Source organism: Anser brachyrhynchus (genome assembly GCF_964034855.1).
Source record: "Anser brachyrhynchus genome assembly, chromosome: 1".
Classification (NCBI taxonomy): domain Eukaryota; kingdom Metazoa; phylum Chordata; class Aves; order Anseriformes; family Anatidae; genus Anser; species Anser brachyrhynchus.
Genome location: NC_137694.1, coordinates 188991440 through 189015818, shown reverse-complemented (window position 1 = coordinate 189015818; position 24379 = coordinate 188991440). Strand labels below are relative to the sequence as shown.

Genomic DNA, 24379 nt, shown 5'->3' with positions numbered 1-24379 from the left:
CCTCAGAAATTCTACAGGCCTCGTAATCACACAGTTTACACTACAATACTAAATTTTATTGACTAAAATATAGTAAATTGGATGTAAAATTTCTGTAACACACATGCTATTGCAAATTTTCAGAAGACACAGTCATTTACTTTTTTCATTACTGTTTTTTCCAGAAAGTCCTAATTTACTTTTAGTTCTGGAAAACATGCCTTTTTTTGCTTTGTTTTCTTCTAAAAATGTCATTGTGAAGAATAATTTATCTGAAATGCTTAATTTGTATTTAATATCTGGAAAAGACATCCTATAAGGACAAAGTAAATTCGATGTGCATAACTCTACGCATATATATTTGACAGTATTTCTTTGGGATTTGTAGTCCCCCTAATTAATCTAAAACATGGGACAGCATCAGTGCTACATTTGAATTAGTTATTAATGTATGATTATAATATAATGTAATATTATCAGGAAAGGATGTTTAGTGTTGCTCTGAACTTCTGTATTCCTTACCAGAAAGTTCCTTATTTTCATCCTTCCTGAAATGGAAACTCCCAGTGGAGTAGTTAGAACAACAGACATCCATAATCTGAGTTTGTACGTACAGTAGAATCGAAGAAAGGATTTATTTCTTCCCCTTCCCAGCCTTGAATATAAACATTTAAGTGGTATTTTTCTTAACAGTTGGAGAACATTACGATTCATGTAAGAGTTCCATATTTTGAGTAAGGTTGTTACAGTGAAATTTCTGTTATACTTGAAGAAACCAAAACATTGGCTATGTCCCATCTTTTTTCTCTTCCTTCCTTCCTTCCTTCCTTCTTCCTTCTTCCTTCCTTCCTTCCTTCCTTCCTTTCCTTTCCTTTCCTTTCCTTTCCTTTCCTTTCCTTTCCTTTCCTTTCCTTTCCTTTCCTTTCCTTTCCTTTCCTTTCCTTTCCTTTCCTTTCCTTTCCTTTCCTTTCCCTTTCCTTTCCTTTCCTTTCCTTTCCTTTCCTTTCCTTTCCTTTCCTTTCCTTTCCTTTCCTTTCCTTTCCTTTCTTTCCTTCCTTCTTCCTTCCTTTCCTTTCCTTCCTTTCCTTTCCTTTCCTTTCCTTTCCTTTCCTTTCCTTTCCTTCCTTTCTTTCCTTTCCTTTCCTTTCCTTTCCTTTCCTTTCTTTCCTTTCCTTTCTTTCCTTTCCTTTCCTTTCCTTTCCTTTCCTTTCCTTTCTTTCCTTTCCTTTCTTTCCTTTCTTTCCTTCTTTCCTTCTTTCTTTTTCTTTTTTTCTTATTGATTGCTGAGCAGGAAACATTCGAATATGGGTGTTTCTTAAACATCTTGAAAGTGAGAAGTATCGTGTTTATCCCAACTGTTGAGGGCACGTTCTTTGTGACCTGCACACTTACAGAAACCAGCACAGAACAGAGAATAGGAGAAAGGGCAGGAAACGTGCCTGAAACCTACAGGGAAAAACAATCAAATGCAGATATACATATGCAGATATGCAGAAGGATTCATAACTTTTAGAGAATTAGAGATTTAGAGAATTCTCTAAATCAGAATTTCGAAATTAGAATTAGAGAAACATAGTATGAAAGTTTCTACTTCCTTTTGTATAAGAATAATTGTTCTCGAGGCCAGTAACGTATTTAGTGAATCAGAATGTCAGCTACAAGAGATTGTTCTGTACGGGAAATAACAAACTGGTTGCTCACTCTCATGTCCAATTTCCCTTTCTCTTCAACCACCAGTAATATAAGATGGATCTATGCAAATAGATTTAGCAAGTCTTATTCCCTAATGAAGTCTGGCTAATATATTTCTATTGAGGTAGTTTTAAAGGGAAGTGTGAAGTCTGCTACCAAGTTACGGTGATATAGATGTGCTTGCCTGAACTTGCAGTGAGAGTGAACATTTATCACTATGAAAAGTTTTCCATTCATCTTCAAAATCACCTCTCTGGCATACTTAAGGTACCTACTGAATGCTTGATCTGTCAGGAAACGAAGGCAGTATATCTAAAAGCTGCAGAGTATTTATGAAGGGTCCTAGGTCGGGTACCATGCTGTTGCCTTACTGAATTAAAAACATAGGAAGTTTATGGTTTACCTGGAGGTTGAACCAGATGTGTCCAGTGAGATCAGTGGGTACTGAGTGATTGGGTTGGTAGGAGGGGAGTGTCTGTGATGGGAATCTGTATTTGATGTGAAAAAATGTGTACATACGGAGCTGGGTGGAATTCATGGCTATGAGTACCCAGTGTGTAAGCAATTGTTACCTCGGGATGCCAGGTGTCACACTCTAAATTGTGTTTAAGGGCACAGAGGAAACACACCTTACGTGTAAGTAAAACCAAGAATTTTTTGTTAAATAAAAGGTAAAGGATCTCATCATTATTAATGCAGACCTAGTTGGTACAAATGAAAAGAATGATAGTGAATGGTGAAAAAATGACAGTTTAGTTAACATTGTACATACACCGCCTGGTTTCTATTCCTTTTCCTGGTGTTATGCTCACTGTTCTGCTGCTCCTCTGGGTCTGAAGGCTGGCAGTTTCATTCTGGTGCTGGGGACATCACAGCAAGTTGTCAGCCTGAGGAGTCTTTCACTGGGAAGAATATGATGTTCGTGTTGGTGGCTGCTTCATCCTCACTCCAGAATACATGTGGGGTCACTTTTTGTTTGTGAACAAGCTTTCGTATTAGTGATCTTTCTTCAATGATCTGCAGCTGAAGAAAGACAGATAACTGTACATGTAGTCTTGGACACCTGGTCGATTAGAGAGCAAGCTGTCACAGCTTAACAAAGCGAAATAAAGGTGCGGGCAGGTCAAGAAAGTTCAGACTGGCTGCAGCCCCGAGGCCTTGCAAATTCACTACAAAACTGACGGCCTGTTCATGGCAGTACAAGGGCTATGTGGTTACACGGAGTTATGAGATGGCTGCCTGGAGGCTTAGCATACTCTGGGGCAACGCTTTGTGAGGCATTTAGAGATGTACTAGGCCACTTGTTAATTTGGACCCTGTTCCTGTAAGAGTGCTGGATATCATTTGTTTGACAATATTTAAGTTTGCTTATGAGAAATGAAGAAAAAAAATTCTTTAAATTGGACAATGTATAAACCTTGTTGGGAGGACCTCCTGTGGAGTTTGTAATTGAGCATTAAGAATTAAAGACATCTTAATTGTTTTCGGTAATGGCTGCTTGATGTTTGATACTGGTTATGGAGAGCTGTGCTTATCAGGATGATTTGGTGTTCTAATATTGCGAACTTAGTCCGCAACTATATGGTCCGTAACTTTACAGTCCGTAACCATACAGTCCATAACGATAAATGGGGGTATGTGTCATAACTAACGGTTTTAAAATTAAGCCGTATCCTTCGGCCGGAGCCGCCCCTCAGGCAGGCACCAACCAGAGGGGCGCGGGGCCTCCTGCGGGCCCCGGCAGCGAGAGGCCGGAGCCGGCGGGGAGGAGCGGCCGCTGCCGCCCGCCAGAGGGCGCCGCGGCCCCACGCCGCCTCCCTCCCTCCCTCCCTCCTCCTCCTCCTCGTCCTCCTCCTCCTCCTCCCGGCGCTGGCGCCCGGTCCTGCCGGGCCCTGGCGGGGGAGGGAGGGGAGGAGGGCGGGCGGGCGGCGGCACCGCCACCAGCCGGAGGCCGCTCGGCAGAGGCGGGCAGCGCCGTGCCCCCCGCTCCTCTCCTTCCCCCGCCGCGATGCCTCGGCAGCCCGGCTGCGAGCGCTGGCTCCTCATCGCCGCTTGCGCCCACGTCTTCGTCCTCCTCCCGCCGCCCCGTACCCGCGGTGAGTGACCGGGGGCCGGGACGCCATGGCGAAGTGAAGGGAGGAGGGTACGGGACGGAGCCCCTGGGGCTGGGACGGGACGGGACGGGAAGGGGGGGGACACCCCGTCCCTTAACCCTTCCCCTCAACTTTGTTGGAGGGCGGGCAGCGGGGCCCGGCCGCTCGGGCTCCCCTCAGCGGCCCCGGCGCTGTGGTGCCTCTGAGGGCCGGTGCCGGCGCCGCTTCCCGCCCCGGGGCCGCCTGAGGGGAGGCGGCCGCGGCTCCGCGGCGAGGAGCGGGCAGGGGGCAGCCCTGGGCGGCCCTCAGAGAACCCCTTCCCTCAACAACCCTTCCCTCAACAACCCCTGCCCTCATCAACCCTTCTTTCAACAACCCTTCCCTCAACAGCGTGTGGAAACCCCCCCCGGAGCCCTGCGTGGAAGAGCACCGGACCGAGAGCGGGTGTTTCGGGGGGGGGGGGGGGGGAACGCCGCCCGGTTAAAATGTCAGCGCGAAGGGAAAAATAAAATCTCATTTCTTGATGTGGCTTGATTTCTAGAGACCTTTTTAATCTGTCTAGGCAGGTGGGGGAAGATTGCAAGAGGAGGGTATGTCAGCAGTCAGCTCGCCACGGGCTCTTGGAGTTAGGAGCTGTTGCCTGAAGTGCGGAAAGCAGAAATAAATGTTTACAGCTGCTCTGTTTCTCGTTATTTGTGTTCCCAAATGCATCCAGGCTCTGTCAGCATAGGCTCATCACTTTATTCTGGATCTTTGGGTGTGATTGCCTTCTGCTGTAGGTTGGCTCGTGGATCAAAATCCTGCCGGAGAAACCTCATGCAAATAAATCTAGTTTTTAGCAAAGCAAAAGGGTGATATTTAGATTTTTGCCTCGTAAAACATTTTTCCTTTTACACATACAGCTTGGGCTTTGCAGTCGTGATACCCTACTGCTTTTCCTGAAGCTGTATTCCATGCCTCTAAGAATGAGTAATTTTTCCTCCAGTGGTTCAGCAAGATGCTATTGCACCCATAACTTCTAAGAGGAGTGTGATAACGCTCTGAGGATAGCAGCTTCAATTTCCCTGTGTGTATAAGTGTATATAAATATATTTTGTAGATAGAAGTGGAAAAGCTTGTGTTCTTGCTTGCGCAGTTATCTCTTGCTTGGTAGATATTGCTATAAAATTTGCTTACCTGAAGCTTTTTGCAGTATCAGGGCTTTCTTCCATTTTTTAAATATCCTTTTATTTTAAAATCCTTTCTTTTGTAAGTATTGTAGACTTTTGAGATGGCAAGGATAACAAGTTTGCAAATTGGAAATCATTTGGATTTCATTTCAGAGGAGGAAACAGCATGTCTGTTAGTAGTTATTTTATAAATTCCAGCTTGCAGGTGACAACTTGCAGAATGGGAAGATGTGTTCAGGTGATGTTGTTTGCTCTAGCTTTCAGACAGTCGGAAGGAATAGTGATGATGCTTTTTCTTCCATGGTTTTCCTTTGGTCACCTTTTATAAAGATACTGGTGTATACAACGCTCGCACAGACATTTCAGTGCTTTACAAGTGGTGATTTTAGCTGACTTCTTTGTATATGTGCTATCAGCTTAGAGAAATATAGTAAAAAAAAAAAAAAAAAGAGTTGCTTTTATTTTACAAAAAGCTTCAGATGTTGGAAATTTGCTTGCATTCCCCCTTCCCCCTGCTTTCTCCCCAGTCTTCAGCCTTACCTGGCTAGATCAGGGTCTTTGATGCTTATAGGGTAGCAACAATAAAGAAATGTCATAAAAACATGGATGTAAATACATAAAAAACTAATTTATTTAGCCTGCTAGTGCTCTCACGCTGTCTCATTATGGAAGATCCTATCCCTTTGACTGACAGTGGCAGTGCAGATTTTCTCTGGAATCACGTCAATTTGTAGACTCTTATGTTCTTTGAAAATATGGGGGGAAGAAAAACAAGCAGCCTCCAACCGAAGCAAAAATAGGCCTTTCATTAAATTATATTTAGAAGTATAAGGAAATTGTTTTAAATGTTTTGTCTGTTGTGCACAGCTTTTGTTATTTGAAGTGGTTATTGATTGTGGTTTTGCAGTACGTAAGCCATAGAATCACAACTTTTCTGTAGCTCATTTAAGTCAACCCACGGCTTGGTGAAGTGGTTCAGGCAGCCTTGAATCAGACCATCGGAGAGAAGAGCACCAGAAGCGTTGCCTGGAATGGTTTTGTCTACGAAGGCAAAAGAAGTAACTCCTCAGTTAACAACATCTTTTGCACTTAAAGGACACATAATCGTTGTTTATACTTGAAAGGGTAATTCTAAAAAAGAGAATTGTTTCTACTTTTATAACATGGTTTTATTACATTATACAGTATATTGTACTTTAATGCTGCAGTATTTATTTCCACTTCCCTAGCAGTTTGTTGTTACATATTCATGCAGTTCAGCTGCTGAATAATGAAAATAAATGGTTGTGGATTTTTAATTTATTTTATAGTGCCATAAGCAAATCTCCTTGCTCACCAAAATTTTGGTTGAAATAATGGAATGATTGAGAAAACTAATTAGCAATTGAAACTGCTTGTATTCCATTCTCTGATTAAATTTCCAACTTTTGTGGAAATTGATTCAGAAATGTTGTCTGGCATTTCAGTTGATTTTGGTCCCACTTTCAAAGGAAATAAAGATAAGCTTGATGAAGAGAAAGAGCTTTAAAATCTGTCTGAAGTTTCTTTGCTTTCCTTTCTTAGCCTCAGTCCTCGAGCAGCTAGCAGAAGGAGGTGAGGACTAGCAATTGACATGTTCAGCTTCTGGCTGCATGTGCCAGAGCTAGTAAATAGCTGCCTGTGCTAACAAATGTCAGTGAACACAATGCATTAAGTAATGAAGTGACAAAACAAAATTACAGCTTGCATTTAACACGGTGCTGGTGGGTCTTTGTTTGTTTGTTTTATGTTTTTCTGCTTTAGATAGCTTTGTTTGTGAGAAATTGTACGGTTTATCATCCTAACCTTTTTGATCATGGTGGTGCCTAGAGAGTTTGAACTATTACCAGGTAATTAGTTTCTTTGTGTTAATATATTTTCTCTGTGCCCCTCGATAAGTCAGTGGCCCACTTGAGGTTTGTATTTCCTCAACAGAATCAAAGGGAGAGGGGCAAATCCTGGCTTTGGCAGAGGTACCTTTAACTCGCAGAGATTGGTGCCTTTCCTAGGGAATTCTCTACTGAAATAAATCTGCTGCAGTTTTCTGAATTAGTAATGGTATTTGGGCATGAAAAGTTACTTTTTTTTTTAACAGTAGCATCTGTAAGTTCCCAGACATTGGTCATCCCTCTCAGTTTGTGTACCATACACACAACAAAAAGATATTCTTTCCACAGAGCTTATAGTTTCTACCTGTGTTGTGCAACTGAGTGCTCATGACCTGTGTCTGTAGTTAGAGTTTTTCTGTCTGTTTTTTCTTTTCTTAGAATTTTTCTCTGCTTCTGGGCATACCCTTTTCAGAAACTTATGGGGAATTAATTGTGGGTGGATGAATTTGCCTTAGAGATGACCACTGGCTTTCAGGCACTGTATTTCTCTTCAACCCTGTGACCCCTTTGTTGATGAGTGTTACACCAGCTGGACTTAGCACGTTCTCCTCACTCCACCCTTTTTCTGATAAATCCCTAAAAGAGGATATTTGTGTCCAGGCTGAGAGATCAGGTTGCTTAGCCAGAGCAGTTCGTCTTGGCCGTATGTTAGTAAGACTTGTTACCCCACAAGTACATACCTGTGTAATCCTGAAGACTGCTTTACTCGTACCAAATTACATTGTGTGATCATAATGGATTTGCTTACAATGTTGTACAGGGACCGTGGCATAATCATCACTAAAATAAACTCTCATGCTCTGCCTGAGCGAAAAGCTCAGATGCTGCTGGGTGGAGACTCTTGAGGCTTCTTTGGAGTGTCTTTGGGGGTCAGTTGAGCTTCAGTAGTTTAAAAATAATCAGAACAGTGCTTGTCTCATCCTTAAAATGAATTAGCTGGAAAAAAAAAATCTTCCTATAATATTTAAAGTAAAAGATACAGAATCATTTAAATAAGTTTAATTTTTGGAAAAGATGGGGAGGCAGCATGTTTGAAATCTCTGTAAGGGTAAAGGTATAGAGAGAGACTTAACATTCATCACTGTCAGAGTTCAGTTTGTTTAATAAATGGTACGTGTCGGTGTTGAACTTGCACTTTATTAAGGTCAGCTGCAACAAAAATCATTTTCAGCCAGGCATATTCAGTTGACCGCCCTCCTCAACAGTACAGAACAATTGGTGTGGGAGATGGTCCAGGACAGCTGGCTGATTTCGAAGGTTCACCTCTTGGAAGGTCAAGAATGGTCCATCCCCACGTGCAGGAAGGCAAGCGAAGATGGCAAGAAGCCCACATGTATGAAAAAGTTCCTGATAAAACTCAGACACAAAATGTAGAGGCAAGGTCAGGTCACCCTGGGAGTAACACAGAGATGCCGAGCATGCTGAGTGTGGGGTTAGGAAAGCAAAAGCCCACCCGCAGTTGAATCTGGTGAGGGACGTGGAAGGCAAGAAGGGCTTCTACAGCTGCACTGGCAGCAAAAGGGAGGCTGGGAAAAATGTGGGCTTGCTGCCGAATGGGGGAAGTGAACCGGCAAGACAGGACGTAGAAGACCAAGGCAAAGAAGGTTTTGAGTTCCTCATCTCTACTGGTAAGGCCAGTACTACTTCATCAATCCCAGGGCCATAAGACGCATCAGAAAGCCTGAACCAAGACGACTCAGCCTTACTGGAGTAGGGCCAGTTTAGGGAACACTTAAACAAACAGGACATCCAGAAGCCCATGGGAGCGCTGATGGAGCTTGGCAGCGTCGTTGCAAGGCCACTCTTGACTATGAGAGCAAATATCACACTTGTCTTCAAGAAGGGCAAGAAGGAGAATCCCTGTGTCCTGGTTTGGGCTGGGATAGAGCTAATTTCCTTTGTAGAGTCTCATGTGGTGCTGTCCTTTGGATTTTTGATGAAAACCGCGTTGATAACACAGGGATGTTTTAGTTGCTGCAGAGCAGCGCCCACGCAGAGCCAAGGACTAATCAGCTCCTCGCGCTGCGCTGGCAGTGAGGTACCTGGGGGTGCACGAGGAGCTGAGAGACGATGCAGCCAGGACCCTAACGTATTCCATGCCACATGGCACCATGCCGAGCAGTAAAACTGGGGGGAAGTTGGCCAGGGGGTGACCATTGCTTGGGGTCTGGCTGGGCATCGGTCAGCGGGTGGTGAGCAATTCCATCGTGCGTCACTTGGTTCATGTATTCTATCATTATTTCCCTTGCTTTTCTGTCCTGCTGTACTGTCTTTATCTCAACCCAAGAGGTCTGCCTTTTTTCTGATTCTCTGCCCCATCCCACGGTGGACTCTGATGATCAGCTGCCTGCCAGCTTAAAGCACAGTGCCGTGTCGCTTCAATCCCTGTGAACGTGGTGGAGCAAATAGTCCTGGAAGCCCTTTCCAGACATGTGAAGGACAAGAAGTTGATCAGGAAATGTCAGCATGTTTTTATGAAGGGGAAATGATGCTTGAGCAACCCCACGGACTTCTGCAATGAAATGACTGCAGTGGTGGATGTGGGGAAAGCAGTAGGTGCTGTTTATCCCAGCTTTAGCCAGGAGTTCAGCACCGCCTGCCATCAGGTCCTCCTGCCTGGACAGCGGTGCAAAGCGCACCCCCAGCAGGTCTGCATATGTTGCGAATGAAGAGGAGGTACCGGCTGCCTGTGCTGCCATTCAGAGGGACCTCAACAGGCTGGAGAAGTGGGGTGACAGGAATCCCATTAACTTCAGTTCAAAGGGGATGTCATGTCCTTCCCCTCGGGAGGAACTGTCCCCCCCACCAGTGCACACGGGGAGCTTGCTGTCTGGCCAGCAGCTCTGCAGCAAGGAGCCAGGGCTCCTGGTGGACAAAGCTGACCAGGAACCTGCACTGTGCCATGTACTGTGTTCAGCTTTGGGCCCCTCAGTACAAGAAGGACATCGAGGTTCTGGAAGGTGTCCAGAGAAGTGCTGCAAAGCTGGTGAAGGGCCTGGAGCACAAGTCCTGTGAGGAGCGGCTGAGGGCACTGGGATTGTTGTGTCTGGAGAAGAGGAGGCTCAAGGGAGACCTTATTGCTCTCTGCAACTGCCTGAAAGGAAGGTGTGGGGAGCTGGGGGTCGGCCTCTTCTCACAGGTAACTAGTGATAGGACTAGAGGGAATGGCCTCAAGTTGTGCCAGGGGAGGTTCAGGTTGGAAATGAGGAGACATTTCTTCTCAGAAAGAGCAGTCAGGCATTGGGACGGGTTGCCCAGGGAGGTGGTGGAGTCGCTGTCCCTGGGGGTGTTCAAGGAGAGGTTGGACGTGGTGCTTGGGGACATGGTTCAGTGGGTGACATTGGTGGTAGGGGGGTGGTTGGACCAGATGATCTTGGAGGTCTTGTCCAACCCTAATGATTCTGTGACTATGACAAGGGTGGTTAGCAGGCCAAGGGAGGTGATTCTTCCCATCTGCTCAGTGTTGGTGAGGCTCACCTTGAGTGCAGTGTCCAGTCTTGGGCTTCCCAGTATAAGAGAGACATGAATGTACTGGAGTGAGGCCAGCAAAGGACCGCGAAGGTTGTTAATGGGCCTGACATACGAGGAAAGGCTGAGAGAACTGGGGCTGCTCAGCCTGCAGAGGAGAAGGCTCAGGGGATGTCTTTCTAACATGTGTGAACACCTGTACAGGGCAGGCGGGGGAGTAAAGAAGGTGCCTTGATTGGTGTGGTTGTACTAAATGGTCTGCAGAAGTCCTTTGCAACCTTAAGTGTTGTGTGGTTCTGTGATACACAGATGAAATAGGCTGTTAAAATAATTCCTTGAGGAGCTTTATATGTGTTCTCAGAAAGACACAGTATGGAGCAGGTCTTTTTTTTCCAGTTTATCCGAGTCTTGTTTTTTTGTTTCAAGCGTCACACACACTAAAATTTTATAAATCCTAGGAGCTGTGTGACACGAGTTATTCAATGTTACGGTGAGACAGGCAGCGCCGCCTGTCAGTCACAGCTGTTTCAGGTCTCTGTATGCCATTCCTTCTGTGCAGAATGAAAACAAACCCATAAACCCATGAAATTTCGGCTCGCGTTCACTTTTGCAAGTAAGCCAAATGTACGTGGTGATTCTTCTTGTTAATGCTGTGCAATGAAGACGTTTCTCAGAATAAGGGTGTTGGTGTTTATCTTGCAATTTGGATCGTGTCTAGTAGAATGTGTGGGTCTGGTTTGGGTAAGGGAAGATATCCCTTATCTGGTGTCCTAGGGAGTGTTAGGCTGGAAGAAGAGGATGAAAATGATCAGAACACGCAGTGAGAAAGGGATTTAATAGTCAGATCGAGATACTTGCTGTGCCCTTTTGAAAGAGAAGTGCGAAACGTTTCCTCAGCCTGACTTTTGGGGTGGAAGGGGGGGGGGGGGTGACCCCTATTTGTAACCTGCGTTCTTCTTCGTGGCTTGATGTCTTATTGAAACGTGGCTATGGCCAACATGAGTCTACCGTGGTAAAATAAGTTTGGGGATGTCTACATCTAGTGGTGTGGTTTGAGATGACCTAAGGGGTCAGTGTGAAACACAGCTCCTGGATATTTCGTCAAATTTGGTCTCCAGTTGAAACACCATAGGATTAGAGGCAATCAGAGGTGGAGCATCACAGGCTTTGCACAATCTTGTCTTCTCCTTCTCCTACATTCCAGATTTCCAGCCTAAGGAACTGAGAGTTGCTGGTAATTCACTTTGAAATCAGTTTCAGATGGTAAATAATTTAAAATTGCAGTGAGACACTCCACTTGAATCTGTTGTTTTTTCTCAGTTTTTAAGAAAATCATCTACTTGACTGTGACGAGTTGTACCTTTAGTTCCTTCCAAGTCATAGCAATTAGCTTTAATTTGCGTATCTTCAGTACATTCAAGAAAAAGAGTCGTTATGAAGAACCTTAGCAAAGCTTTCTTATGTTAATAGGATTACAGTTTTACAAATGAGCAAACTGAGACAAATCGATTAGAGTACATCAACAGGAAGGCAATCAAAAAAATTATAGAACCCTTTCTTAGTTTTTTTTTTTTCCCTAATGCAAACCAAAGGATATGCTTAGGGAGGTGTCAGTGTAAAAGACTTAGGATACTAAGTTTGTGCAAATCTGCTCTGCTGGGTCTCTTCTTTTTTAAAACATTTATTTGGGGTCTCTAAAACATCAGCAATTTAGACTGTTGTCCAAAGACTGCATTCAAGATTTATATTAACCGTCTTCAAGTTGGACTCAGATTTACATCAGTGATGTCATTCCTGTGGTTCTAACTGAAGCTTTGATAATCCAAGCCTTCACCTAAAGGCAGAGTGGAATACAGGTCCCCATGTGATAGCACATTATGCTCTTGTCAGGTGAACTACTGTACTGAACAGATGTGTGTGTATTTTTTTAATGGGATTTTCTTGCCTTGAAGCCAAGGTAAATTGGCTTCACATCAGAGTGATTTTTGTTTTTTTAAAAATGTGCAGGAATAGAATTGTCAGGCATGAAAAGTATAGATTTTGTCAGAAAGGACTGCCTTAGTTCCTGTAAGATTATCAATATAGTATCATATAATGTGAAAAATTGCACATTTTTTTTTCTTTTTCTGTGGAGCTTTGTCAAGTGTGAAAATGAGCTCCTATAATATTTAGAAACATCTGCTCTTTCTTTCAGCTTTTGCCGTAAGTGTAGTTCTTGAAGATGCAGAAGATAAGACTGAACTACCAGTGCTGCAGGTAATAAATTTTAATTGCCAGAGCAGAAACATTTTACAGCCGTTATAAAATCATCTAGAAGAGACCAGAGGAAAAAGTCTTAACATCTGTGACATTGTTAGGACTTCAGTGGTGCTCATTGTCACTTGTTGTCCTGGTCTGTCAAGCAAGTAAGATGTCTTTCCCGGGACACACTGTACATGTAATACTACTACAATACTACTCTTCTGGTATTGTTAGCATCTTAACTTATCCCCTGGATTCTTAGAATGACTGGAATAAACTTATACTTGCCACCTTTGATTCTTTCTTACATTGGATTTTCTAATTGTTGATATTTTTATGAAGAGAATTAGTTTTTAAAAGTTTTAATGTGGAACAAAATTATAATTGAGAAGATTTTTATTTTTCCAAGAGAACCTAAGGAGTACATTAGAAACTTATAATAAAAACCCCTGCTGTTTGGCTTAGCTTCTACAGGTTGATAGTGTTATTACATGCTGTCCAGAATAGTTTTTGAGCATCTCTCTTATTGGTTAGAGATGTGTCATCCTTTCTTCTCCATTTTGTTAACTGTACTATACATTGAGAGGGAAATGGCTGCCTTCCTGTCAAATTAGCTTTATTGCTACCCAGATCACATCTCAGGTAATGCTCGCTTATGAAATTTCAAATTAACAGATTAGAAGAACAAATGGTCAGAGCTAGCCCTGCCGTTCAATTAAAGACCATAATGTGTGTGTGCATGCATGTCTTTTAATAGACCTCTACATGCAAATTTATATATATATGTACACATACGTGCACATGTATACATTTGTAACAGAAGTGTGTGTTTACATAGAAGATTTAATGGAGAAAAATCAAATAAAAATCCTGTAACTAATCAGGAGTTAGAATCTATAACAAGCCATTTAAATCTAGTGATCTCACATCAGATGCAATAAAAGAATGGTCAGAGATGTGTGTTTCTAAATAGCTTTTGCTCTTGATGATGATTGCTGAATCTGTAGTAAATTAATTGCAAACTGCTGATATGCTGTCATGTATATGGCAGACAAGATAGCATCATCATGGTTTCGTTACTCTGTGAAATGCCAGAACCACCTCAATCCAGCATAAATGTTAAGTTTTATCATTTTTACATAGGATATAATTTATGAAAGTTTTTGCGCTGTTTTAGCTTCAAAACCGTTTCTCACATGAAGTCTGATGTGACTCCTAGAACTCTTCAGGATTATTCTTTTAGAGCAGGAGTATAACAGGAAAAAAATGTAAACAATTTGTTTTGCTCTTTAATAAAGGTAATTGTAAAATGTTTTTTCGTCACCTTGTTTACCACTCTGTAGAAATACTTGAGTTTTTGCCTGCATCCTCATTTTCCTTTTTCCCCTTCCAGAAGTCTGAAAAAAGCGGAACAGTGAGTAAAAGAAGCAGAGGTAAGTACAGAACTGTTTTGTGCAAACTTCTACTAATCTTGTATTGAAGATTCTGCATTCCAAGTTTGTTTTGAGTCCAGCTAGTTTGTTTTTTAATTGTGGCTGTCTTTTTTGTATAAATATAACATGGTTATGCTTCGAAAAGCGAGTCTCTGAACAGCGTCTAAATGCTCAACAGCATTGCTAATTAATTGCTGATTCCCAAATACTTTTTTGTTTTCCTCGCTCATGTAGTCTCATCAGACATAAGCCTCTTGATCTTCATTTTTATTTGCAATCCTTGTAGTTAAGCTTTTTTCTGAAAATGTGCACTTGCACTATGAAATTGACGCATTGCTTTTTGTCATACACAGAATTTTAAATCAAATTTCATGATACTTAGTAGCAGTTCCTGTAAAAATGTAACATGAAACTGAACGCTACCAGTCTGCCAGGCTCTGATTATAATTGTAATAACTGGAATTACTATAAATTACTGGTAATAACTTTGTAATAACTAGGAACAAGTATCTGACACCTTTCTTAAACATTAATGGTATACTAAGTGGTAAAACAAATTTGGACTGTTATGGTATTTCTCATTCTTCTAAACCCTGAGCACCTAGATCCGCTTCTAAAAAGAGACATGTTGACCATATTTCTCAGAAGTTGAGAGTTCATTCTGACTTCAAAGCTGAATGCCAGGAACGTTATCATGCTTTTACTGGAGTTGCTAACAGAACTCTTAATGGTTCTGAGAAGATCTGTTGTTTTTTTTTGTGTTGTTGGACTTTTTTGAACCTAGTTGTAAGCTCTGTCCCTAGTACAGATAACTATTCTCCCGTTGTCCCACTTACCTGCCATTTTACCACTGAAAGGTCAGGACCTTTTTATAGAAGTTTTATTACTCTCCTTTCTTGATCACCTTTCCTTATGTGGTGTCAAACGAAGTCATTTTCCTCTTTGTCTGTGTTCTTTCATCTCTTTCTGTTGAATCTCTTAGCGCAGCCAGGTTCTGGTTGCTGCTTTTATCACTCTCTGCAGACCTGTTGTGTCTCACTTCATAAACCATCCAGAGAGGCATCGACAGACTTCTTTTGGCTTTTGCCAATGCTCTGTTTTCACAACTTTCTATAAAATCTCATTACTTAAGAAAGCTATTTATAGGAATATTACGATGGTACATTACTGATGTAGCTACCATCTGCAATTTTTTCCCTTAAAAGCAGACAAATGAAAGTATTTTATACAGTAGGTAGCAAAATTTAGGAACTTGTTACTGCAGGAAGCCGACAGTACTGGCATTTTTCAAGAGGATCAAGCCAATAAATGTATGGGAAGAGAAATAAGCAGTGATTTATTCTCTAGCATTTCCTAATCCATTAGTTGCAGATGCTGGTAGAGTGTGAGGAGTACTGGATAAAGTGAAGTGTGGTGTCCCTACATAGCGTTTCTTGTTGCTGTTATTAAAGACAATAAACTGGACTAGGTGGATCCAATACATCATTTCGTGTGTTCTCTATCTTTTTTAATGGAGATCCTACCTCTCCCTAAGAAACAAATTAAAAAAAAAGTTTTTCTAATATGCATGTTTTCAAGCATTTCTTTTAGGAGGGTAGAATCAAAGGACATGAAACAGAGTGAAATTCTTGATGGTTCTTAGTTCTTGTGATTTTTTTTCAATCATCTTTATTAAACTGTTATCCCTTTGTCCACCCAGAATGTGGTGTGGCTTTCTGGATTTTCTTGCGTGGATGTTACAGTCCAGACACAAGACCAGTGCTGATGTTGGGCCATCATTGACACACCGTGCCAAAAAGTCTTGCCCTTCAGATGGGCATGTAGGTACTTTAATGGTGGGTGCATTTGTCCCCAGAAGGTAGGCTATTGCTGACCAACAATATTTTCAGCTTTTAGCATTTTTGAATAACAAAAGCAGATCTCTTCTTGAAGTGAGGCACTGGCTGTTTCAGATAAGTGTAGCAATTACTCATCTTCCATATGTTTAAACGTGTGAAGGTTGGGCTCCGGGAGTAACACTTCTGCTGAAAACTTTGCGTGAGTTTAGTGTATGTTGTGATTTCTGAGAACGTAGGATAAATCTTTGTGGGTGAGTATAGACAGAGTCGATAATTGAGAAAGTTTATTGAATATTTATCATTGCTTCAATGAAGTAGATGACATTGGCATTGAAGATCTGTGGAGTTATTTATAGCTTGAAGCTCTAGGCAGGATATGGCAGCTTCCAAGGTTGCAGTTTACAAACTTTGCAGGCAGCAGTCCAGCCTCAGCACAGGTGTTGAAGAACTAATTGGCGTCGATCCTGTCTGTAGTATTGGCTGTTCTCTTGCCAGTGATGATTAAGCTTATCCTTTCGCATCTGCTTAATTCAGTGTGCTAGGAAACCTAAAGACAGAGGTTGCAGAGGGTCACTGGTTGAGCACTGTGTTGACTGGAGCTAGGGTACAGTGATTTCACCTTCTTTGGAAACTCAAGGAAGCGCTTATGTTAGATTCCTTGTGTGGAATGAGAGGGCAACTTCCAGAGGGTGATTGAGATCCGAGGTAGGTTGAGTCTTCCTCTCCGGAGCTATTCCTTTCACCACAAGGATGGCTACCAGCTTTTGGCTCTGGGGTTGGGGCTATTTGTTTTGGAGGGGAAATCTTTGTTTATTTGTTTGTTTTCTTATGCGTTAAGTGAAAAGGGTGCAGGCTTCTTTTCTTGGATTTGATTCTTGCGAATGTGGCGATATTATACCCCTCTGATCTGCAAACACCCGCAGTACTGGGAAAGGATCAAAGGGGTTTTTCTCAGTAATGTCCTTTTAATATCCTGCCTGGCTGAGCGTTGCCTGTTACCCAGGCTCTCTGAGAATTAGTATGGGAAGCCTGGGTGGAAAGGTGAGAACAACTTGCAAGGTTTAAATCCTGCTGGTTACGTATTTGATATTATGAGCATGAGACACATGGAAAAATCATCTTGAAAATCACTCTGCCTGCAAAGGCGTAAGGTAGGGAACTGCTATTCATCAATAAGGATTTCTTTAGTATCAGAGCAAATGCATAGGTGACGGACTTTTCTTTCTAAGTAAGTGTTAGCACAAATCATGAGTTCTGAAGTGGTAAGCAACATACTTCATGTATCACAAAACTGTAAAAGGGTATGCAGTTTGTTGAAGAACAACTGGGTACTATTATATTTCCAATTTTAAGAAGTGTTCTCAAAAATATGGCTGATTGGAACTGATTTTAAAGTTGTTTTTTTTTTTTAGATGCTAATAAGGCAAATGGTTTAGTAAAATCAGAAAGCAGAAGTACCACAAATATTCAAACTGTTGAGAGTTGGTGTTTGAAGTTAGGATGACTTTCAGTTCTCATGCTGCAGGCCATAAACAGACCACCAGTCATTACAATGCGTATTGAATAGATTATAAATAAATAAGCACATACGTTTGAGATTGCGTGTTTATGTATGTATGTACATGTTTATCTATATATAAAGATACACTGCTTTTAATCCAGAGAGATCCGAATAATTTCCGCTAAACACATTTGCAAATTATCGTTCTTAGTGTGAGAAAAGATTTATCTTTGAGTTTAACTGTGGATTTAACTTTATACTATGCTGCAATAAGATTCTTGAAGTACAAGATCCTGATCTGGAGTTTCAAGTTGCTTTTAGAGTTGCCATACCACGGAAGCCTACAGAATATGCAAGTGGCCTAATTAAGATACTGACATTGGAAGCGCCGTTTTTTGGTACACATACTAGAGTCTCCGGTTTGTGAGTTAAAGCACCACAGTGCTTCTGCAGTTTATTATTTAGTCAGACGAAAATTAAGAGACGTTTTGTCCTTTCTCACTGGAATAAAAACTCGTTTTTCATTGTGCAGATATTCCATTTAGACTTAAACAAGTTGGTTTTATTTCCATCGTTTTTTTGGAAAGAAAAAACCAAAGAAAAGAAGAGCTAGATTTAAGCACCATTGACTGAGCTGCAAAGATGTCAGCAGCATTCATTTACCTAATAGACCAGTGCTTAGAGGGCATGATAGCTGTTTTAAAGATGTAGGTATCATTGGCTTCTTTGCCAGAAATGATTTGGACCATGTCACCCATTCTCCAGGGAAGTATATAAATCATAATGTAATGCTCTCTTTTCTGTTGATGCCTATTCTACCTTTCTAATGATGTGTTTTAACATTCAGTAAGTTTGAGAAATGGTTCGAGATTCCCACTGTTTAAGGAGAGTTATGAAATTAGGAAGCTCAAGAGTTGTTTTCATTCTTCTCCATTTCTAGACCAATAGGAGGGAATGGTGAGACCCACCTGCAGCCTGGTAATTAAGAGTCTGACTTGGAACACCAGAAACCCAAGACATTCAAGGCAGAGATTCAAGCCCAAACTGCCTCACAGATGAGAATTTGGGTTTCTTGCATCCTGACTAAATGCTTTATCCTCTGGCTAGAAGAAAAAGGCTAGCAAGCAATAGCATCATCATACGTTCTTCCAGTATTTGGAGCTTTTGTCCTCTTTTTCTGTTTTATTTATTATTATTTTTTTTCCCCTGAAATGTCTGTTTTAATGTTTTCAGTAGTTCTGAATCGTCTCAAACAACCTTTTATGGTGAAACTTTGCCAAAAAAAAAAAAAATATCATGATATCATGCAGGTCATTTTCTTGTGCTGGTCCTCATACTTCAATGCTAGTCTTCCAAATTGCAGTATTTCCCCACTTTCACCTCTCAGTTAATTTAGTGATAATTCCAAAAGAGATGTATTTTGCATAGTCTCTGTATACTCTCTAAAACACACACTGCTGGTAATGGCTCGTTAAAAGTTCATTACCTCTCCATTCTGCTTAGCAATGAAACAGAGTTATGTTAACACTCAGGAAATTTCAGTCTTCCTGTTTCCCAGTTCTTGTTTTATCATTGTGAACTTGGAGCACCTTTCCAATCAGTGAGCATTTGGGATTGTTGAGGATATTTTCCAGATATAGAAATGCCTTTGGGAAATAAAAGAGAAAAGAAGACAAAATGAGAAAGAAAATCAGTGTATTAGTAGCTCTTCTGCTTATTAATCTTCCAAAAGACTCTCTTCTTTGTCTTGCTTGGTTGGCTATTTCTCAACTTGAGAAACAGTTCAGGTGTGCAATAAAAAGGTGAAAATTCTACGTGCTTTCTGTTGGCATTTCAATACTGAGAATATTTCCTTTTATGAACTATTTTGAAGTGCCTGTGCTGGAGGAAACGATTTCCACTGGATTAAAGCAGTAACACCAAACCGGCTGTTAGATTACTCCTCGAAAGTATTTCGTTGGGGGATATCACAGCTGTTGTTAAATGTACCGTAAGTGAAACTGGCTGTAATTCAGATGTTTGTAGATTACTGATAGTAAAACAGCAATTAGATAAAGCAGTCTAGTTTTTACTTCTTATCTCTGGGGATATTTTCAGCATTGTGCATATAGATTTAGCCTTTTGACTCCTGCTAGCATCAGTGAAGTGTAGTTTTAAATTTTGCACCAATTTTCATTTCTGCACAGGAAAATTAGCAAATTCTGTGCTAGATAGCAAATAGTTACTATTCATAAAATTTTATTGCTCAGGGTGTTTTTAAGCAGTTCGTAGGGTTGGGGTAGAACAGGCAGGGGTGTTGTTTGGGAAAAATGTGAAATCGGAGCTTAGATCTATGTCAATACTTAGGCCATATCCCCAGCTTTATCACCAGAAACCTTGCACAATTTGACATTTTCAGGGTTTGTCTTGGTGAATAAGCTAATAAACTGAGGGAAAAGGATATCAGGAAAGGCAGAAAAACATTTAACTGGCAGCTCTGAGCTGTCATAGGTCTAAATTAACAAGCAAGTAATTGTAGAAGGACAAAGGAGTGTAACCAATGGTCAGATGTTGGACGCTGCAATGTTCTTGTAAACTTAGTGACGATTATTTGGGGTTAGTATTCTTTTTATCGTCACTGTTTTTTGTGATCCTTCTTCATGTGCTCAGTTTCACATTTCTTTGAGACTATTTCTTTCTTTCTTTGAGCATTTATTCTCTCCGTCTTTGTTGTTCCACTGTTCATTCCTTCTACTCTATTTGCCAAGGTAACATTTTTATCTTAGAGGTCAAAATCTCAGTGTGACACTAGGACTTTTTAGATTGACTCGATCTACAATGCAGAAGTACACGCTTTGAAAATAAATATTGCATGATGTAAAATTTTAATTTCTGCTGCAGTGGCGCTGCAGATTAAAAGTGCTGAAGTGCTCTGCTGCCTGACAAGAAGCTTCATCTGCCTCCTCTGAGTGCTCTGCCCTTGGGAGATTTGTCTTCACACAGACATTGCCTGTAGTCAAATCTGGCTGTTTTCAGGCAACTACGACTATGGATTTTTTCTACTGAACTTTCACTTCTGGACTATCTTCTACTTGATATCTCCTATATCCCAGTAAAAGCTTTGTTTCAATGGAATGCCGGTAACTGATCTTAAAAACTCTCCTACAGGGTTTATCTTATTTTTTTTTTCCTGCCAGATTTCATAATGTTCCTAACGAGAGTGGTCTTGAAGTTTTGCTTTTGTGGAGTTTGACTCCTACATCTTTTTTTGTAACATACATACATATATATATGTATGTTACAATAAATAAATATATATATATATAGGTGTGCTCTTTGTTTCTTTAACATTCTGCACAATTCCCATTAGACTTCATCATTGATTTCTTTCCTTCTGTCTCATCTTGGAGTGAAGTCACCTGTAAGCATCAATTCAGCTCCCTTTTCTGTGCTGTCTTCTCCTTGAATTAACTAGAATCTCTTCTCTCTCATGCTTGATATGACTGTCATCTTGACAGAATTTAAATGCAGTTTTCAATCCTTCCCCTCCTCACTAGTCCTCTATTTATCTACTTGAGCTCTGAAAAAGATTGTTACTGTCCTTTTATTTTTTTCCTTATCCAGTCATTGGTCGGCTGTTGACTTGGACCTCTAAGCTTTTATACTCCGCCTTCTCTCATCTGCACACTTTCTGCATGGTATCTGCAAAGTTCCACCTTATCTGGCCAACCAACCAGATACAGCACTATGTTTCTTCATCTCATATCTTGATTGCTATTTGGTTAGGGTCTTGAGTGGATACAGGTCAAACTAGCTAAGAATTTTGGAAAGGGTACCTGTTCTCTTCCTTTTACCTTCTTATCCTCTGCTGTCTTCTGCTCCTGATCTGGGTAAAATTTGTCAGTTTTTCTCAAAATAATCCCTTCACAGTTCCAAAGTTATCTACTATCATCAACAAAACTTTGACTATCTACAGTTTCCCCATGGTATCATCTTAATCATCTACTTGTACTTTTCAATAAGCACTTTTTTTTTCTGTCCATAAGTGCCGTTAAGTGGCAAAGCCACTTAATTACTTTCTTTCAAATTTCTCAGTCTCCTTTCCCATTGGAAGTTCTTAGTTGTGATGGCTCTGAACACTATGAAGAAACGCGTGAGGTATTGATACTGCCCTATCATATAAAAGAGTAATACCTCAGTGTTCTCATGTGTGTCTCCCTCCATCTAATGTTTGCTTCCAGCTAAGGTTTTCAGTTCTTTATTGAGGAAGCATCTTTTCCATTTTATGTTCATCTACCGACTAGTGAGGTGGATGCTGGTCTCTGGCTGTAATGTTTAACTCAGTGGTAGCTGGGAGTGCAGGGCTATTGGAGAAAAGGCAATTTCATGAATGTGGCTACTATTTCTATATGCATAATTTTCTTTGTTGCTGCAGATCTCATCCTCAAGACATGGTTTTTATATGTTAATCCTTAAAAGGATTGTCTTGGATTTATTTTTGTGTTAAATTACGCCTTTTTACTGTTTTCTGGAGGTGTTTGTATAACTAAAGAAATAGCTTCTTATGTAATAATTAACACCCATGTCTGGGTTCTAAGCATCTTGGGAACAAAACTGAAAATAATTCTTTTGTCTTTTAAATCTGTTTATTTTTTTTGGTTCACAGAATTAAAAGAAATTGTATTTGTCATCCAGAGTCAAAGTAATTCATTTCATTCCAAGAGAGCAGAAGATCTAAAAAGAGATATTTTGAAACAGGCTGCAGATCTTGGAAAGGTATGTTTAGATAATACAGATTGTACTTTCTGTATGTCTTTCCTGCATTTTATTAAAAAAAAAAATAGTTTTCTCTTATGCCCTTTTTCTGTTCCATTGTATTGCCTTTGTTAATTGTCTTCTGTGTGTGTATAAGAAAACTGTTTCAATGGTTATTCACTGATTGTTCACCATAATTTATCACCAAATGATTTTAATTTTAACTCTCTGGATGGCATTTGATATAGAAGTGATAAAAAGCAAAAACTGTGAAGAGTAGTTTTCCCATGCTACTGTAAAGTGTTTTTTTTTATTATTAAAAAAAAAGTTGCTTTCTTTGTGAGGTAAACACCATAATCTCTCTAGTAATACTTAGAATAATTTTTAGGTCAGTACATCGTTTTATTAGTGTCGATGAAAATGCTGTGATATAGATTTTGTCAGAATTTCATTGCACAACTGTAGCATGCTGTTCAGGTCTGATTTTGACATACTCTGATATGAAATTTTACTTGTAAAGCTTTAGCCTGGAGAGAAGAGGTTTTTTTGAGAGCCTTGCATTGAAAGTTAAGATGTACATAAACAATGCTTTATAATTTTTTTCTTCAATAAAAATTAAAAAAAAAAGTAGGAGGGGGTTACATACCCTGATACAGCCTGCTGTGAGGTTTTTGGACCTACTTTTCAGCTCCAGGATCTTTGGCGTAAAGGAAAAATAAGTTTGATTTAGGTTGTGTCTGGTATATCTTGGCCCTGAGCTGGAGCGCCTAAGTTATGTTCCTGGTTGCTTTAGGCTTTGTTTATCCAAGCTTATCAAAACTATTGCAATTAAATTAATTCTAAATGTACTTTTTAATCCCTTAATGAAATCAGTCATGTGAACAGCCTTTGCTCTGCAGAGTCCTCTTTGGGGTTGGGGTAAGTGTGCAGAGAGGATTATGACTCTAGTTGTTAAAAACAAGGATTTCAGGTGAATTCTCTTAATTGATAGCACAGAATATGAATGATTAAAAGATCAATAAGTGGAAATGTAAATAGTTTCTGTGAGGCAGGAGCATAAGCACGTTTTATGTGAGAGAGGTAAAATCTTTTTTGTAATCAAGAGTTACACCTGTGAGTCCCTCAGCCTTTAGCAAACTGAATTGGTTTTAGGAAGGTTTATTTTGTTGTTAAGGAGATTCCTTTGTGGGGATGCTGAAATAGTAATGCTTTTCCAATGGTAAGTGCTACCTGTTAAACAGCGTTTATGGAATTTTAGAGAAGCAGCCATGGAATTGTATCACAGCAAAAATTTCAGACCTGAAATCTGGGAAAAGGGGAAAGCCATTAATATACAGGAAAAAAATGAGTATAGCCGGCATGTACTTGGGGTGTGTTGCCTGTTTTTTGTAAACTCTCAATTCCAGTGTAGGCCATGGAGAGGCATAACCTAATAATACTAATTATGGAGAAGAGACAGAAGGTCACCAGAACCCTGCCCATCAGCATGTCAAGTTTGCGTATAAGAGTATATATGAAATTGTTACTTGGAGCTAAATCCTTGTATTTGAAGAACAATGGCAGTATAAAAACAAAAGAGATCATCTATATCAGGTTCACTTGCCTGTTTCACAGTACCAAACAGTAGATACTTAGTCTCTAAGAATTCATTAGTTATTTTCACTATTTTAAAACGAGAAATAGAAACAAGTTGCTTGATTTATTTATTTATTTATTTATTTTTTAATGGCACTAGCATATCTACATTGCTTTAAAATGGATTATATCACTCACATTCATATTTACTTTACATCTTTACAAGTAATTTGTCCATTTCTTTCATTGTGCGTTTAAAAAAAGTAAATTTAATCTATAATTTTGGTCACCAGTAGATGTCAGTATTGTTTTCATTCCTTATAGCATAATTAATCACTATTTATTAGATATTAACCAAAACTGAAATATATTAAACAAGGTCTAGGACATAATGATGAAAATTTGTGAAGATTTTCACCAATTTTCTTAATTTTCTGAGATTTCTGTTCTAAGAAGTTCTGTAAACCAGACCTTCCTAAGAAAAAAAAAAACATAAGAAGAAACAAGCTGCTAGTTTATGAAATTCTAATATTTGGGACTGTCTTTCCATCTTCTTTAAAAATTTAGCAACAGTATTACTTTTTTGGTTATTACATTTAAGACTAAAACACAGGTAAAATACTGTTATTAAAAATGATGGATTTTGTCTGAAATACTGTTCTTGATGCAGTTAATGCTATTTAATTGCCTGGGGTCATGATACTGTTTTGAAGAGAAAGGACTGTGTATTTCGTTATGAAAACTGGTAT

At 40.2% G+C, this 24379-nt stretch overlaps 1 protein-coding gene across 1 annotated transcript in view; it reads left to right on the top strand.

The window, feature by feature from the left end:
• The first annotated feature begins 3491 nt into the window (after window positions 1-3491).
• Window positions 3492-24379, top strand: part of B3GLCT (beta 3-glucosyltransferase) — a 61038-nt gene continuing 40150 nt past the window's right edge. The window contains exons 1-4 of the mRNA XM_080577427.1: window positions 3492-3767; window positions 12503-12564; window positions 13943-13982; window positions 21967-22076. Of these exons, the coding sequence (XP_080433553.1) occupies window positions 3680-3767; window positions 12503-12564; window positions 13943-13982; window positions 21967-22076 (300 nt within the window). The 5' untranslated portion in view covers window positions 3492-3679. The remainder of the gene's footprint in view (window positions 3768-12502; window positions 12565-13942; window positions 13983-21966; window positions 22077-24379) is intronic.